Source organism: Camelus dromedarius, chromosome X (genome assembly GCF_036321535.1).
Source record: "Camelus dromedarius isolate mCamDro1 chromosome X, mCamDro1.pat, whole genome shotgun sequence".
In the NCBI taxonomy this organism is placed as follows: Eukaryota; Metazoa; Chordata; class Mammalia; order Artiodactyla; family Camelidae; genus Camelus; species Camelus dromedarius.
This window is the reverse complement of record NC_087472.1, coordinates 48,534,478-48,553,013: the sequence shown is the minus strand read 5'-3', so window position 1 is coordinate 48,553,013 and position 18,536 is coordinate 48,534,478. Positions and strand designations below refer to the sequence as shown.

Genomic DNA, 18,536 nt, shown 5'->3' with positions numbered 1-18,536 from the left:
TGATGATTTGGAGTTACTTCAAAACAAGCCCTTTGCATCCTCTCATAAGGACTTTTGAACAAAGAAAATAGACCTTTAACACTGCCTGTGAAAGTAAAGAACATGATAAGGAAGTGTTTATACAGGCATGGAGCCAGGGTGGACTATTCGTTTTCAAGCTTTGGTTCCTAAGAGAAGACATCTCTTCTAACCTAACCAGCTTAGAAAAACACTGCTCTTCCTTCAAGTGTAGACTTAAAATACCGTTAATACATCCCCTGGTGGAGTGTGTGTGTGTGTGTGTGTGTGTGTGTGTGTGTGTGTTTAGTCCTGAGTACCCTACACTTCCTTCTGTTTCTGAAATTGTTCAAGTGTTCAAGCAAATGTTTATGTAAAGACACTCACATTTTCAGATATTTTGTAAAAAATAACTACAAACATCCACGAGGGGACTGATGACAAGATGCTTTCCGTAATGAACCACCTTCAAAATTTTCATAAGAACCTCAAAATAGATCATAATGAATTCCCTGTTACAAATTTTCCTAGGACAAAGTGCCACATTTTTAGAAGTGGGCTGCCAGGAAACAAAATCTGGCAGGCAGAGGGGGTGGGGTGAGTGGAGGGAATCTAGAAGGAATTGAGTTTCAACACTTTGCTTTTGCTCACTTGCCTGGGTTTAAAAGCGGAAGCTACTGTACTTCAGTGAGGAAGGAGCTGGGTTTGATATTTGCAAGTCCAGGCGGGAGGGCTGCGAGCATGCAAATCTAGCAGCTGGAGTGTGTTGTGGTAGCTGCTTTCCTGTGCTAAGCTGATTTACTTGTTTAAGGTCTGACCTCATCATCCTGTCAGTATGGGTTCCCACCTACACTGTTAGCGGCAGCTCTCTGCATCAGCTGGAAAGCTAGAAGTATTCACAGTGTACCACAGACAGCGGGGGAGGGGGGGGCGCAAGAAAGACAGCTCTGGCACTTGTGCTTTTGTTAGTCCTACAGAAGAGGCAGAGAAACAAGAGATAACAAAGGCTGTTTCCTTTCTGTGAGAGAAGGCTTTTGTCTTGCCTCCCGCAACGATGTCAGTGTCTGGCAAGAAGGAGTTTGATGTGAAACAGATCCTAAGGCTACGCTGGAGGTGGTTTAGTCATCCTTCTCAAGGTTCGCCCAACACTGGAAACTGCCTTCAGCAGGAAGGATATGAGCATAGAGGGACCCCGGTTCAGGGCAGGTTGAAGAACCACTCTCGGGACAGAAATGGACTGAAGAAAAGCAATAGTCCTGTCCACCACAACATACTGGCACCAGTGCCAGGACCGGCCCCTGCTCATCAAAGAGCCCTTCAGAATTGGCACCCACAAAACCTGATAGAACATCTTCGAGCAAATGAAGATACTCCTAAAGCAGTTCCAGAGAAGACTTTGTTCCAAGAAGCTTGTGAGAAACACTCACAAGATTTGGAGATGATGGCTGATGACAATACAGAAGATTCTACAGCAAGGTAGGAGTTTTCCATCACATAACTGAAAGTCATAGCCTAGGTTAACTTATCCTCTAAAACTCTCATTTAGTGTTGAAATAAAACTCTGAATTTGTAAGCAGCCAATCAGGGTCTCCGAGTAACCCCCTCCTCTAAGTATATAAAGGAAAATAGTAATAAAACAGACGTTTTGATAATTAATAGGAAATACGTTTTTGGGTTGTGAGTTTACTTTTCCTGTTCCATTCTGATTCCATTAAGACTTCTGTTTCAGTTCTAAGAGATGTTTATTATAATTGCTAATTTTCTGAAAATATCCTCTGTGGCTTGAATGTTCGAATAGTTGTGATTCTTTGTGTAAGTGTGATGAACCACACAGAACTCTTTCAGACTTTGTCAGTTAGGCCAACTCTGACAAAATAAAATCTCTGACTGCTCAGCACATCCTTATCTGTTCCTTAGTACACAGCTGCTATATTGACGCTTGATAAATGTTATCTTTACGTGAGAATACGGAACGGCTTCCGTCAGCATTTGAGATTTATTGCAAGTTGTGTTAGTTTCCTAGCTAGTTCGCAATCATGAAACTATTTTGCATAAAGCAGGTAATAAAATCCTGCTTACAGCAGTGAGATCTTGAAGTAGGGAATGGAACATGTTGGCTATTTCAAGACATTAAAATGGAATGTGAAGTGATAATAAAGTATAGTTTAAGTATAGTTTATAAAATATTTGACTTCATCTTTATTTTCATGTCCACCAGAATTGTTTGAGTGGGAGAAAATTATGTTCCGTCCTTGAATATTGTCTAATATAACTTCACCTAATAGATCTTTACTTTTTTTTCTTTTTTCCTTATCAGATTTTATTTCCCCAACATGTTGTAGACACAGTTAATGACCTTGGTAGTGTAATTAAAGTGTAAAAGGGCTATAGAAAAAGAAATATTTTTGAAACTACTTCATTAAGCTATGCTAATTTATTTAGAAATCTGGATATTTGGTATACTGTATCTCTATATAACTATAGAGGAAGACTGGTAAATCTGCTTCTGGATATAAGTTTTTCCAATATATCTATCTGACAGTTCCTTGCTTCCATAAATTCAAAACATAACATCAGTAGAAAAAGCAACATAACAACATTATGGCAAAAGACAAATCAGCTTTGAAAAATGATGCCTTTATAGGAATTCAGTCTTTCTGATGAAATGCAAACATGGGAAGATTTTATGAAATGACTTTAACTATAATAATAGATTGTTTGAGATACAGATGTCTTAAGAAACAAAATGTGTATGTATGAATTTTCCTAAATATTTTTGTGATTACTCCAGAAAATGCTATAAAACTATTGGTATTGAAGATTGTATTTAGTACAAATATAATACACAAGTATAATACAATCTATACTTTTAGATTCAGCAGGTTTTCAGATTATCTCTCCTCTCGATGAACAACAATTTTAAAAACCTCCTGAATTTGGAGCTTAATATTAAGCGCATTTGACTCTGTTGTAGAGAAGTTTAAGTTATGCACTGTGACTTCCTGACAGAATTCTTTGAGGATCTCTGAATTGATTTTTCCAGCAATGAGAATGTATTTACAATAAATTAGTTGCTAAATGAAAAATGCCAGATAAAATGTCAAATATAAAATAGTAATATTTTAAAAACATGTTTCTCTATTTTATTCTTGATAGTGTTCATGTTCTAAAAAATGTTCTGTTAAATATCCTATGGTTACAGTAGAAAGTTAATATTTTCTTAAAATAAATATAGGAAGTGGTTATATAGCTGTGCCAAGGATATTTTAAGCAGAAGAGAAAGGGTAAATTGAGGATCTTATTAATTGAAATATGATGGTTTATTAATCTATCACTACCCATGCTGAATTGTTTCGTCTTGGTTAAGGAGAATTTGAGGAGGAACTTTCTTATGCCCTGCTTCTTTTATGCCTCTCTCCTTCAAGCAGATTGAGGAAGAGGAGGAAAAGATCATGAGAAGCTGGCAGCAATGTGCCATCCCCTCAATAGAACTCTTGCGGTTAAAAAACAAACAAACAAAAATGACAGTGCAGTAGGTGTGGAGAATCATCACACTAGTACAAGGTGGGCTCTGACACTTGAAGCAAAGTAAGGGTCTTTAAACCATCCTGCTTTCTACAAATATTGCAGGGAGTTAATAGAGAATGGACTAAATTACTAACGTGTAATATAGTTGAATAACCTACAGTTATTCCTAAAACAGAAATTAAAGCCAAGGTATTAAAGTTATATGAGTATGTTGGTTAAGGGATTTAAAAACCCAAATACATTCATATGTAATTGACCGATAAGTAGATACTTCATTTAGGAGCAACTCTGTATCATGATCCCACTGTGAGAATACACATACCAGTATGCCTGCCATCAGAGACCTGGGCTCAATTATCATTTTCTTTTTGTCCTAATTATCTACTAATTCTGAATCTTTGCTACCCCGTAACGACCTTGCTCTATGTCGTTTCTTTTCTTTATTTCATCCCTAGAATTCTAAAATTCTGAATATTTTAACAGTGTATTATGATCATGCTCCTTACATGACAGTATTTTGTTATAAGATTATGTATACATATGTATATACTGCTCATAGAGAAATGATCACATAAGTCTCAGGTGTATGTCAAAGTGTTAAACTGCATTTGCTAAGACAAATGCAGTTATTTCCTTGTTCTGCTTGAGAACATTGAATACAATGCTGATGACCTGTGTATGGGCCCAGAACAACAAACATGTCCCTGTGCAAGATTGGAGGTTCACAGAGCTATTTAGTTTTAAGAAATTGGCAGGAATGGGGATCATACCCTCATCTTACCTGTCGAGGCTTTTGTTTTTTGCATAACTTACGTATGGTATGTGATTTTGTGTATCTTTGCCAGTGTTGCACTTTCAGACAAGACTCCATATTCCCTCTCCACTTGAGTCCTTTCCAATTTTCAAGTGAGATTCACCTAGAAAAAAAGAGCAGCTGTCATTGTATACTGTGATATCCCAAAGAAGGGGGCATTGGATGAATAAGACTTAGAATTCATTAATAATTTATTCCACAAATATTGAGCACCATTTGTGTGTCAGGCACACTTCTAGATGCTTGAGATAAAACAAGATCAAAACAGAGAACCTGATTTCATGAAGTGTACATTCTAATGGGAAGATAAATGCAATCAAAATAAACCAAAATGTAATACATATGTGGTTGTAATTAGTATGAAGGAAAAAATAATTAGAGGGCAGAGAGTGAAGAAGGGATACTCCTTTAGATAGGGAAGGCCTTTCTGATGAGGTAACATTTGAGCAGAGATCTAAATGAAGTGAAGGGGGAAGCCATGAGGATGTCTGACCCAAGAATTCAAAACAAGTGAGAGGTTACTGCTGCTGTACCGCAGGGGAGCCCCTAACCTCCACCCATCTTTTTCTATTCAAATCAGTGCCTCTTATCCCCACACAATCTTTTGATTAATGTCCCAAACATCCTTAACTGAACTGGTGAACTCAAAAATATGCCCTGACCTGTTGTTTATTATGGTGACTTTAAGAGCACATGCATGTCCCATGGCCACAGAGGTGACGTTCCAGCCATCCTGTAACCATGGTGCCATTTTGTCCTCTGGGGATCTGGCTATTCAGCCAGCAGACCATATGCCTCATGTACAGAGGCCCTTGTGCCCTTTGTGAAAACAGACACATGACAGTGTATTTGCTTTCTTAACAAAACAGTTCAGATGGGGCCAAATGTATTATGTGTCTCCATCCTCAACACAAATCCATCTGTGATATGGAATACATTTCAGAAATACTTCTGCATAAGAAAAATCTTAAATCTTAAACAGTGAAACTTACTTTAAAATCCTTTCTCATAATGTAAGAAGTAAGGTATGAGGGTATTTACAGGGAGAGCTTTCCAGGAAGACAGAACAGCAATTTCAAGAGCTCTGAGATGGGAGTGGGCTTAAAATGTTCAAACAAAAGGAGGCTAGTGTAGCTGGAGTACAGTCTTCATCTGGGAGAGTGGTAGGAGATGGTTTCAGAAAGGTCACAACAAGAATACAATATTAAAAATAGTAAGTACCTTTTGTAGACATTTGCTATGTGCCAGGCACTAAATACTCTACATATATTTTCTCATGTTCCCAAGGAAAATCTTTGAATGTAAAGGTAGTGTATGTGTCTACAAATGATACTTCTCAGGGTATTATTTTGTTAGCTATCTGTGGTTGTTATTGCTTATCTTCTAACAAGGCAAAAATATTGTGATTTTCTAAAGTTCAGAGCTAGGCCTGCTTTCCTTAATTGTACACGGCATTATTCAGTAGAAACTGTTACTTCAAAGAATAAGGAACAAACTACAATTTTATTCTTGCCTATAGAAAGTTTAAGGTTAAATCCCTTTGTCTATGGGTTAAAATGTCCCAAACAAAATTAGATAAGTTAGTCAATTGCTTTATTAAATTTAGAGCATTTTAACATATAATTTAAACTTAATACAATGATTCTTAACATTTTTAGAGTTGGAACTTCTGTTGATTTTGAATCCTTGCTACTCACAGCTTCTTTCCTGAGAGTGAGGTACCTTGGTCCTCATGACTCATTCCTAACAGGGTGGGATTGCATGTATATTTAAGTTAACATTAATTAAAATATATTTACTATCTGAGAAACTGGAGACCCCTTTGCATCTAGGGATCTGGCAATATGTTAGGGCCATGTTTCTTTAAATATCATGAGTAAGCACCTATAGTTGTTATTTCTGATATTTGAAAGACAGGTATCATTTACTTCTGCATTTGGAAATAGAAATAAAGAACTTTAAATATATGGTACTATTTGATGTGACTTCAAGAGCAATATATTAATTACATTGACCTGTTATATAGTGCCTAAATGTTCAGCTGCTTAGTACTTTAAAGTCTGTTTTTTAAACTTGTATATCTCCTTTCTGACTCCTATATCAGATGTAAGACATCTGCTCCTTAATACTAATCTTTTTTATGTTTTCCCCATGACTTTATAAGTGAAAATAGTTTCACTGCTATATATATATACATAGTTTCACTGCTATATATATATACATGCACACATACACACATGCACATATGTAGACACATATGTATACATGTATATGTGTGTATGTATACATATATTTCAGTGTGAAATTCTTATACTTGAAAGAGATAGAAAGCTGAAATCAAAGTGGAGGACTGGGGGACACTGGCTCCTTAATAAAGAAACAAGTCAAAATATAATATTCTGCCAGATGAACCTGGAAGATCTTGTGTTCCCTACAGTAGGAGAATCCTCAAAAAAAATAATGATGGGGGGTTATGTCAAAGGGACACAGGAGCCAACCGAAAAAGCTCCCAATGGCCAAAGCATTTTAGCAAACAAACAAAAATATTATAAACCTCAGTAAAAAATAAACTTTCTTAAGTTCATATTGATATAAATAAATGATTAAATAAGTAAGTAGGTAAATAAATAAATAAACAAGAGAAAAAAGAAATCTCTTGTGCAGAGGAATTTCAAATAATATACTCCACACTCTGTCCTCAAGGAGGTAGGGCTGAATACTATGCCTTAAGTGTGCGCTGCATAAGGCAACTTCTTTCCAAAGAGTGAGTATAGTATAGAAGTGTGGTGGGGGAAGTTCACATTTGCAGTGGAGAACCCTGAAGGTACTCTCTCAGCCAGGTAATCAAGGTTAACATCGAAACTGCTCCAGTATATACACGTGGTATGATGTGATGAGAATGGCACTTTACTTCTGTCCTTTAGCTCTGCAAAATCCATCATCTCCATCCCAGTCTAATCATGAGAAAAACAGCAGACTAACCAAATAGGGGAACATTTAAAAAAAATACCTAGTCTTTAATCCTCGAGCTGTCAATACCATCAAAAATGAGAAAAGTCTGAGAAACTGTTGCAACCAAGAAGAGCCTAAGAAGATGTGATGAATAAATGTGATATGGGACAGAAAAAGGACCTTAGGTTAAAAACTGAGAAAATCTGAGTAAAGAATGGACTTTAGTTAATAATGATGTATCAAAATTGGTTCATTAATTGTAACAAATGTGCCATACTAATAATTAATAATAGGGGAAATTAAATGTGGGCATTATAGGGACTCTCTGTACTATTATTATACTATCACAATTTTTCTTTAAAAAGGTACACTATTTTAGCAAGAGCTATCTTAGTAAATAGATTTCAGAAATCAATACTAGAAGACAATCCAGTTGTAAGAGCTGAGTTCTTGTTGTTCTTTTGATGTTGTTGTTCTTGTTTTCATGTTTTTGTCCTTTGGCAACTGATTAGAAGGATGCCAAATCAAAATCAGTGGGCTGTTACCTGCTTCATCCAAAAATCTTATACATTGGTAACAAGATAATATCCTAAAGGTAAGGACAATATCCTAAAGTTCTAACAACATCTAGAAACTGCTATTTTAAGTCCTATCCCCATGATACTGATGGTGGCTGTCATTTGGTGTGGACCAACTTTTAAGGAATGGATACTGATGAAAGGGCATATATTTATTTGGTGCTTTCAAATGAAAACATGGCCTGCCACTTTTTTTTTTCTACTTCTTTATATTGCTATCTGTGGTTTATCTCTCAAGAGGTAAACAATGGCACGTAGAAAACAAGCTTCCTTATATAAAAATCTTTTTTTCCTCCATGCTAAAGTGAAAAGTATAGCCATTGAGTATATTTTATTCATGATTCCATTAAGATTATACTTTCACTAAGGAGAATGGAAAATGTGTATCCCTAGTGGTTATGAAATAAGATTTTTTAAAATAGACTTAAAAAGAGCTATCTAAGAAAAGGTGACTAAAAGTGAGAAAATTGAAATCAAATAGTTTTCATTGACTGATGTTTTCTCATGAAACTAGTATTACTGAAATTTTATCCAGAAAGCATTACATAAGGTTTTGCTCTGAAAACACTGTAAAATATATATTTTCCAAATCAATATAAAGATATAATACTTAGATATCACTAGCATTTGCACTGGAGGAGAGCAATGCCAATGATCATGTTTATTGAAACTATCAGAAGTGAATCCTTTGTTATTCCTGGTTAATCTTTCTTAGCCTGTTACTGTTAGTCAGAGTGACTTATCTTTTGCATGCTTTCAAATGTCTTTGTGCAGAATAGAAGCCTCTTGCCCTACTCACACCGTCTCTCGCTATTGCTTCTTCAGGAGCCATACTAAAAAACACATTACAAATTTTTTCATCAGGTCTTAAACATAAAGTGATTGGTGCTTGGTCATTCCACTGCTAGCTCACTCAATAAAAGCTATCTGTTGAATCTTTTGCCCACCTTTTCCCTGTAAAACTAGATTGCTGTCAGCACAGTAACATTTAGATGTCATTTTTGGCTAATGTTGATTACACGAGCTATATCAATACTAATAAACAACTGCATGTTTGTCTGAAGTCTGTTGTAACATTCAACAAGCCAGTTGCTTAACTAAGACATTGGTTTTCATTTGTTTCCTCCATTCAGCAAGTGTAAATTGAACCCCCAACATATGCATTATGTGTTCTTAGGCACTCAAAAGATGAAAAGATAAATAATAGATGATTCCCTCTTGAGACTTAACAATACTGTTGGGGAGATAAAGTGTATTCACTTGAAAGGTTTTATGGCCATGAAACAGAGTACATTGCAAAAACAGTTTAAGTCACTTGGTCATTGAGACCTACAGGCATTCAAAGACAAGAAATAATTCTTCTGACCAGAGCAACCTTGGAATGCTTCATGGAGGAGCATGATTTGAGATGAATCTTAAGGATGGATAGCGTTTTGCTACAGATATGGGGAAGAATGAATTCTAGGTAGGAAGGAAAACACAGAGTGCCTTCAAAAACACACTGAAGCATGGAAATTTAATGTGTGCTCAAACGGCAGATTTCAGTTTGGGTGAAGTGAATGCTATACATTGGAGAATAGTATAAAGTTAAGCAAGAAAGAGAGGTCAGACATAGATTATGGAGGATCTTAAAACAATAAGGGCTGTCTAGACTTTATCTTAGAGGTCCCAGCTTAACATCCAAGAATTTGCTGAAATATTTTGTGTCTGTGAATAATTTTAGGGAGAATTTCCACTTTCCTCAGATTCTCAAACAGTTCCATTTCATGGGAAAAACAAAGTAATGAATGGTAGCAAAGAAAGCATGTTAATAGATATAATACTTTAAGGAACAAAAAATGTCATGAGAAAAAATAGAAAATATAGGACTTGACATGTGCCATATCCATTTAAGACGTTTAGATGTAAAAAAGTATGGTACATTTTATCAAGGTCTAGTTGAATGGGATTCCAGGACTCTAGACAGTTCACTTATACATTTGAATAAGTGATTTTTAATTTTTTTTAGATCATTTAGCTTTTTATTTTTTATTATGACAAGAACACTTAACATGAACTCTATCCTCTCAACAAAACTTTAAATACACAATATAGACACAAACTTGTATAGCAGATCTCTAGAACCTCTTCATGTTGTATAACTGAAACTTTATACCCATTGAATGGCAGCTCCCCATTTCTGAGTCCCCCCAGTCCCTGGAAACCACCATTCTACCCTGTTTTTGAGTTTAATTATTTTATGTAACTCATATAAGTGAAATAATACAGTTTTTGTCCTTCTATGACTGGCTTATTTCACTTAGCAAGATGTCCACCAGGGTCATCCATGTTGTTGCATACGGCAAGATTTCTCTCTTCTTTAAGGCAAATAATAGTCTATTGTATGTATATACCACATTGTCTTTATGCATTCATCTGTTAATGGACACTGAGGTTATTTCCATGTCTTAGATATTGTGACTAATACTGCAATGAACATGGCAGTGAAGATATGCCCTCAAGAAACTGATTTCAATTGTTTAAAAAAGACATATACATAGAAGTGGGATTGCTGGACCATATAGTAGTTCTATTTGTAATTTTGGGGGGAAGCTGCAAACTGACTTCCACAGCAGCTGCACCTTTTTCATTCCCACCAACGTTGTACAAGGGTACCAATTTCTCCACATCCTCGCGAACACTAATCTCTTGGGATTGTTTCTGTTTTTGTTCTGTTTTTTGATAATAGCCATTCTAACAGGTGTGAGGTGATATCTCATTGTTGGTTTGATTTGTATTTCCTTGATTATTAGTGATGTGGAACACCTTTTTATATACTTATTGTCCATTTGCATGTCTTCTTTGAAGAAATATCTGTTTAAGTTCTTTGTCCATTTTTAAATCAGGTTGTTTGCTGTTGACTTGTATGAGTCCCTTATATAGTTTGGAAATTAGCCCTTATCAGATAGATGGTTTATAAATACCTTCTTCCATTCCATAGGTTGTCTTTTCACTTTTGATTATTTCCTTTGCCATTCAGATGCTTTTTAGATTGATGTATTTCCATTGGTCTCTTTGTGTTTTTGTTCTCTGTCCTTTGGTGCTATATCCAAGAAGTCATTGCCAAGACCTATGTCTTGAAGCTTTCCCCTATGTTTTTTGCTAGGAGTTTTAGAGTTTCAGGTCTTATATTAAAATCTTTAATCCATTGTGAGTTGATTTTTTGTATGGTGTATGACAAGGTCCAATTTCATTATTTTGCATCTAGATATCCAGTTTTACCAACATTATTGTTGAAAAGGCTATCCTTTTCCCATTGTGCATTCTTGAACCCTTGTTAAAGATTAGTTAACCATATATAGGTGAATTTTTTTCTGGCCTCTTAATTCAGTTCTATTGGTCTGTATGTCTGTTTATACTAGTACCATACTGTGTTTTTTTTCCAGTTATATATTTAACTTATTTAGTTATTTTGTATATATATATATTTTTTATTGAAGTATAGTCAGTTTACAGTGTTGTGTCAATTTCTGGTGTACAGCATAATAGTTCAGTCATACATATACATACATATATTCATTTTCATATTCTTTTTCACCATGTTACTACAAGATATTGAATATAGTTTCCTGTGCTATACAGTATAAACTTGTTGTTTATCTATTTTATATATATTAGTTAGTATCAGTAAATCTTGAACTCCCAATTTATCCCTTCCCACCCCTTTCCCCCCGGTAACCATAAGTTTGTTTTCTATGTCTGTGAGTCTGTTTCTGTTTTGTAAATAAGTTCATTTGTCTTCTTTTTTTTTTTTTTTCATTCCACATATAAGTAATATCATATGATATTTTTCTTTCTCTTTCTGGCCATACTGTTTTAATTAGTGTTGCTTTGTAGTATATTTTGAAATCAGAACGTGTGATGCCTCTAGGTTTGTTCTTTCTCAAGATTGCTTTGGCTTTTTGGAGTCTTTTGTAGTTCCTATGAATTTTAGGATTTTTTTCTATTTCTTTAAAAGAGAATTCCATTGGAATTTTGATAGAGATTTTGCTGACTCTGTAGATAGCTTTGGGTTTTATGGGCATTTTAACAATAGTAATTTTTTTCAATTCATGATCATAGGATGCCTTTCCGTTTATTTGTGTCTCCTTTAATTTTTTCCATCAATGTTTTGTAATTTTCACTGTACAAGTCTTTCACCTTCTTGGTTAAGTTTATTCCAAAGTGTTTTATTCTTTTTGATACTTTTGTAAGTGGAATTATTTTCTTAATTACCTTTTTAGATAGGTCATTATTAGTGTAGAAACAAAATGGATTTTTATATGTTGATTTGTATCCTGCAACTTTACTGAATTTGTTGATTTGTTATACTAGTTTTTTTAGGAGTCTTTAGGGTTATCTACATATGAGAGAATGTTGTCTGCAAATACAGATCGTTTTTCTTCTTCCTTTCTGATTTGGATAACTTTTATTTCTTTTCTTCTTAATTGCTTTGTTTAGAACTTCCAGTATTATGCTGAATGGAGTGGCGACAGTGGGCATCCTTGCCTTGTTCTTGGCCTTAGAAGAAAACATTTACATTCATTTTTTCACCGCTGATTATGTTAGCTGTGGGCTTTTCACATATGACCTTTATTATGTTGAGGTAAATTCCGTCTATACTTCTAAATACTTAGTTTATTGAGAGGAGCAGTGATGTTTTAAAAGTTTTATTATCTATTATCACATTTCCAAATTTTACTTTAATAAAAAGATGCTTGTATCATCTATTAGCAAGTCATTTGCATTTTCTCAAGAGTCCATGAAATGCTAAATTAATTATAAAAAAGACCAGGCAAATTTTAGGATACTCATATTAAGTATACCTACAGTTGTATTAAAGAATATACTATGTTAACTAGAAAAATACCTCTTTTGACTGAAAAATTAGTTACAAGAAAAATCAGAAAAACCTTGCTGTATTTTATTAGAATAGTTTCATTAATCTTGAGCTTTTATTATTAAATTCTGTATATATGAAGACTATAATATAGACTACATATTGCTTGAAAAAGAAAATGTTACTTTTCAGAACAGTCATAATATTCAGCATTATTATATTTTTAATGCTAGATAAAGCAGATAGTCTTATAAAACACTTAAAGACATTAAGTCATACTCTTTTCAAAGTCAAAGGTATGAAATGGCAAAATATCTTGGTAAGACAATAAAGATGTTCATTTTCTCTGGGGAAGTAAAGTCCAACTATAAAACCTCTAGGTCAATACAGTTTAAATAACTCTAATCCTGAAGCACTTCGTATTCCTGGTTATTTAAGCAACCAGGATTCTATATTAGAAATTTCACAAGTATAAGCAAAGAATTATCACAGGAGGCAGCCCAGTGTGATAATACCAAACTTCTTAAAGATGTAATTTAGACCTTAAAATCTACTGTTTCCCTCTTGCTAGTGATGAGCCTTTAAAATTTCCACCTCCAAAATGTATCAGTAAAAGCCTTTCATGAGGGAAAGTAACTTGAGAGGTTCTTGTTTAGTCACAATGAATGAATTAACTAAAATCAGGGTATAGTCATAGTGTTGAGAACATTAAAGCCAGATCATTAAACAAAGAGAGATTCAATTAGGAGTTACAGTCAGTATACCTGGCCAAGGCCACTAAACTGGAGATCTGAATTCAGGATAAAGGTAGCACACACACACACAAACAAGAATTGGAAACCAAGGTTAGAAACTCTACAAGAATATAAAGAAAAGCACCCCTGTTAAATCTCTAAGGTTATGATGGAGTGTAGGAGGCAGATCATTTTCAGAGACAATGGTTGAATGAGCTATTCATGGGGCAATTCTCTTTCCTGATAGTGCAAATAGGATTTTGGACTTCACTGTGCCCAAGAATCATCTGGGGAGCTTGTTAAAAATGTAGTTACTCTATATCGACCATCAGAGAATTTTTTTTATTAAAGTATAATTGATTTACAGTGTTGTGTTAGTTTCTGGTGTACAGCAAAGTGGTTTCATATATGTATGTGTATGTGTGTGTGTGTGTGTATATACACATATATATATATTATTTTTCAGAATATATATATTCTTTTTCAGATTCTTTTCCATTATAGTTTATTACAAGATATTGAATATAATTCCCTGTTCTATATAGGAGGACCTTGTTGTTTATCTGTTTTATCTAGGGTAGTTTGTATCTGCTAATCCCAAACTCCTAATATATCCCTCCCCCCCAATTTCCTCTTTGGTACCCAAGTTTTCTATGTCTGTGAGTCTGTTTCTGTTTTGTAAATAAGTTCTTTTGTATGTATTTTTTAGATTCCACATATAAGTGATATCATATGATATTTGTCTTTGTCTGTCTGACATCACGTTGTATGATCATCTCTAGGTCCATCCATGTCGCTGCAAATGGCATTATTTCACTATTTTTATGGTTGAGTAATATTCCATTGTATAAATATATACCACAACTTCTTTGTCTACTCTTCTGTCACTCCATCAGAGAATTTAACTTACTAGTTTTGAAGTACAATTTAGGAATCTGAACTTTTTTTTTTAGAATAAATATATTTATTCAGTATTATTTGACACAAAGAAATATAGAAAAACTCATATAAACTCACACTGCATGTCTTTTAAGTCACTTTGAATTCAGTTTTTCTTAGATCAGATAATTTTTTTAATTTTTTTATTGAGTAATAGTCATTTTACAATGTTGTGTCAAATTCTACAGTAGAGCACAATTTTTCAGTTATACATGAACATATATATATATTCATTGTCACATTTTTTTTTCGCTATTAGCTACCACAAGATCTTATATATATTTCCCTGTGCTATACAGTATAATCTTGTTTATCTATTCTGCATTTTAAAATCCCAGTCTGTCCCTTCCACCCTCCGCACCCTTGGCAACCACAAGTTTGTATTCTATGTCTATGAGTCTGTTTCTGTTTTGTATTTATGTTTTTTTGTTTTTTTAGATTCTTCATATAAGCGATCTCATATGGTATTTTTCTTTCTCTTTCTGGCTTACTTCACTTAGAATAACATTCTCCAGGACCATCCATGTTGCTGCAAATGGCATTATGTTGTCAGTTTTTGTGGCTGAATAGTATTCCATCATATAAATATACCACAGCTTCTTCATTCAGTCATCTGTTGATGGACATTTAGGCTGTTTCCATGTCTTGGCTATTGTAAATAGTGCTGCTATGAACATTGGGCTGCAGGTGTCATTTTGAAGTAGGGTTTCTTCTAGATATATGCCCGTGAGTGCGATTCCTGGGTCATATGGTAAGTCTATTCCTAGTCTTCTGCGGACTCTCCATAGTATTTTCCATAGTGGCTTTCCTTGCTTCCCTCTCCCACTCTTAATGATTTAGATGTCTTCTTTTACAATTTTGTGTTTATTCTATTTGTGATTCATGGCAGTTATCTCCTTTCCAGTTATGAGTTTCTCATTTTTGTAGCATCTTGCTTCTTTTCTATTTAGAGTAGACTGTCAATATTTCTTTTAGCATGAGTTTAGTGTTGCTAATTTCTTTTAGTTTTTGCTTGTCTGTGAAGTTCTTTATCTCTCCTTCTATTCTAAAGGATAGCCTTGCTGGATAGAGTATCCTAGGCTGCATCTTTTTTTCATTCAGGACTTTGAATATATCTTGCCACTCCCTTCTGGCCTGTAGTGTTTGTGTAGAGAAATCCACTGAGAGCCTTATGGGGGTTCCCTTGTAACTCACTCTTTGTTTTTCTCTTGCTGCCTTTTAGATCATTTCTTTATCTTTGACTCTGGCCATCTTGATTAGGATATGTCTTGGTGTGGGTCTGTTTGGGTTCTCCCTGTTTGAGACCCTCTGAGCCTCCTGTACTTGGATATCTGATTCCTTCTTTAGGTTTGGGAAGTTTTCAGTCATGATTTCTTCAACTACCTTTTCAATCCCCTTTAGTCTTTCTTCCCCTTCTGGAACCCCTATTATGTGTAGATTGGCATGCTTTATATTATCCCATAGGTCCCTTATATTGTTTTCATTTTTTTTTATTTGTTTTTCTCTCAGCTGTTCTGATTGGGTGCTTTCTGTTGTCCTGTCTTCTAGGTCACTTATTCTTTCCTCTGCATTATCTAGCCTGCTTTGTACAGCCTTTATGTCAGCTCTCATCTCAGCAGATGAGTTTACTAATTTCGACTCAGTTCTTTATAGCTTCTATTTCATTTTTGACATATTTTATATCTCTAGACACGATTTCTTTTAGTTCCTTCAGTACTTTGATCACTCCTTTTTTGAAATCTTGATCTAGTAGACCATCAGTGTCTATTTCCTTGATCGTTCTTTCAGGGGATTTCTCTTGCTCTTTTAATTGGGAGTGGTTCCTCTGCTTCTTCATTTTGCTCATATCTCTCTGGCACTGTGGCTTAAGGAGTATCAGTTATCTAGTTCTCCTGGAGATGGTGTGCTCTTAATGATTTTATTGAGAGGTCTTTGTGTCTTTGCCCTGTTTTGCAAACTCAACTTGCTGTTTCCAGAGGCCCTCTGTTGGTGCCCTCGTCTGTGCTGCTCCCAGTGGTTGTTGGCTAGCAGATCGCACGCTTCCCCTCCCAACACTGGATCAAGTGCTGAGCTGTTAGTCGGTGGGCGGGCAGGTCACTTCCCCTCCTGATGCTGGAGTCAGATGCTGAGCTTGGGTGAGGCAGGTGGGCGGATCGCACCCCCTCCGAGCACCGCGGTCAGGTGCTGCGTTCCTGCCAGGAAGGCGGGTGGCCGCCCGCCGTCTCCCGGTGCTGGTCGCTCCACTGCTCTGTGCAGCTGCCCACTCCGCCTCAGGTCAGGCGCTCTGAAGTCTGGCTCAGGGAAGACCACAGAACAGCCCCGTCCCTGCTCCATGCCAAATCTCAGCTCCTTGTTTGTCTTAGTGGCGTGAGTTCCCTGAGGTGCCAGGGCAGAAAGATCCTATCTGCCTTGGGCTGTAAACAAGTCTCAGTCCTGCCTAGGAGGTTGCAGAGCCCCCGGGTGCAGATTCAGGTCTCGGCCCAGCCCCTGGCTGGGCGCTGTGCACTGGAGTAGATGGTGGCTGTGGTTGAGCCCCGCCTCTCTTCTCATGAGAAGCGCCAGTAATGGCAGCACAGGTCTGAGGAGACAAAGGCTATGGCACCCCTCCCCGCAGGGCACACCAGCCATGTTCCTTTGCTTTTTTCGCAATTTATGGGGGACCGAGGTTGTTCTGCTCTGTATCTCCTCCCAGCACCCTGCAGTCCCCTGGGGCTGCCTCAGTGCAGCCACCCCAGTCCTCTGCCCGGCTCGGGTGGCCTGTTCCAGCCACAGCTGCTGGCTGGCGTCTTGGGCTGGGTGTTGTGGAGACCCTTTGTGCCCAACTAAGTTCTGTTGGTCAAGGGGTGCTTGGGGCAGATCTGAGCCTCGGAGGCTCCCCCTCCATCCTGCTGGCCTCTCTGTTGGAGAGGGGAGACCCAGCAAATGAGCACTATTCCTCCTTTGCCGCTCCCTCCCCACAGGATCGGTCCCACACTGTTTTGCCTTTTCTTCTTTCTTTTTTCCTACCACATTTTTGGTGTCTTTGTCTTTCAAAGAGGGCGATGTTCTGTCAGAGTTCAACAGGTGCTCTGGTTGGCTGAGGAGGTCCGTAGATGTAAGTTTTGGTGTATTTGTGGGAGAGGGTGAGCTACAAGTGTCCTATTCCACCATCTTGCTTCTCTAGGAATCTGAACTTTTAAAAACTTCTGAACCAAACTTTTAAAAAAACTTGGTCAACTACTGCAAGACTAATTGTTTGGATTCCTTCAAGATCTCAATACTTGATATATTGGTAAACATGCAATAAATAAAACACCAAGGCTTTCTATAATGTATAATAGATTATACAGCATAATAAGTGATTATACTTTACGTAAAGAATGTAGATACACTTGAACCTTTAATTTACATTAACAAGTTCTCAGATGTTGACCGAGAAAATGCTTTAAAAAATAGTCAACAGCATTAATTTAGCCTTGCTCTCTTCCACGTGTAATGAATTTTAAGTTCTCTGAATGGGTGGCAAATGAGTAAAAAACATAGATCCTACCTTTATGGGTTTCATAATCCATTGGGATGGAAAAACACACCCTGGCAGTAAAAATTTTAAGAGTAATTACAGGGCAGTGACTCAGTTCAGATCTCCTAGTGTTTAATATAGAGGCTACCCAGGAGTCCAAGGATTCCAAGATGGAAGTAGGGTTAATGACTCAAGACATCTTGAAATGCAAACATAGAAAGGTTAATTCAAGAACAGAAACAAATTTCAACCACATGGAAATTTTTAAAATTATTTTTAATTTTTCAAACTCAGAAACAAAATAACCAATGACAATTTACCATCACTGTGGTCCCTCAACTCTCAGGTGAGTTATTTGAAGACTGGACAATGATTACTAATACAGTGTTGTATATACTATAGATATTATTTGGAAATACTGATTATATTCTGGCACATTGCCTGCAGACCTCCCTTCTCCCCTCAGTTCCCCAAACTAATTGGCAGCTCTTTTCTTACTTTCTCCTTACTTTTTTTGGTACTTGAGAGTTGCTCTCTTCACCTTCTGTGTTTTCTTTGCTCTCTGTATGAGCAAATACATTAAAAGTACATAAGTGTAAAAGTGTAACCCAAAACAAAAACAATAAAAAGGTGAAAT

At 36.2% G+C, this 18,536-nt stretch overlaps 1 protein-coding gene across 2 annotated transcripts in view; it reads left to right on the top strand.

The window, feature by feature from the left end:
• Positions 1-807: 807 nt before the first annotated feature.
• Positions 808-18,536, top strand: part of KLHL4 (kelch like family member 4) — an 84,327-nt gene continuing 66,598 nt past the window's right edge. Inside the window, exon 1 of one of the 2 annotated variants that reach the window (XM_064483000.1) lies at positions 808-1,473. In XM_064483000.1, coding sequence (XP_064339070.1) covers positions 1,052-1,473 — 422 coding nt within the window. In that variant the 5' untranslated portion in view covers positions 808-1,051. The remainder of the gene's footprint in view (positions 1,474-18,536) is intronic. The other variant, XM_010976388.3, reaches the window with a different exon arrangement.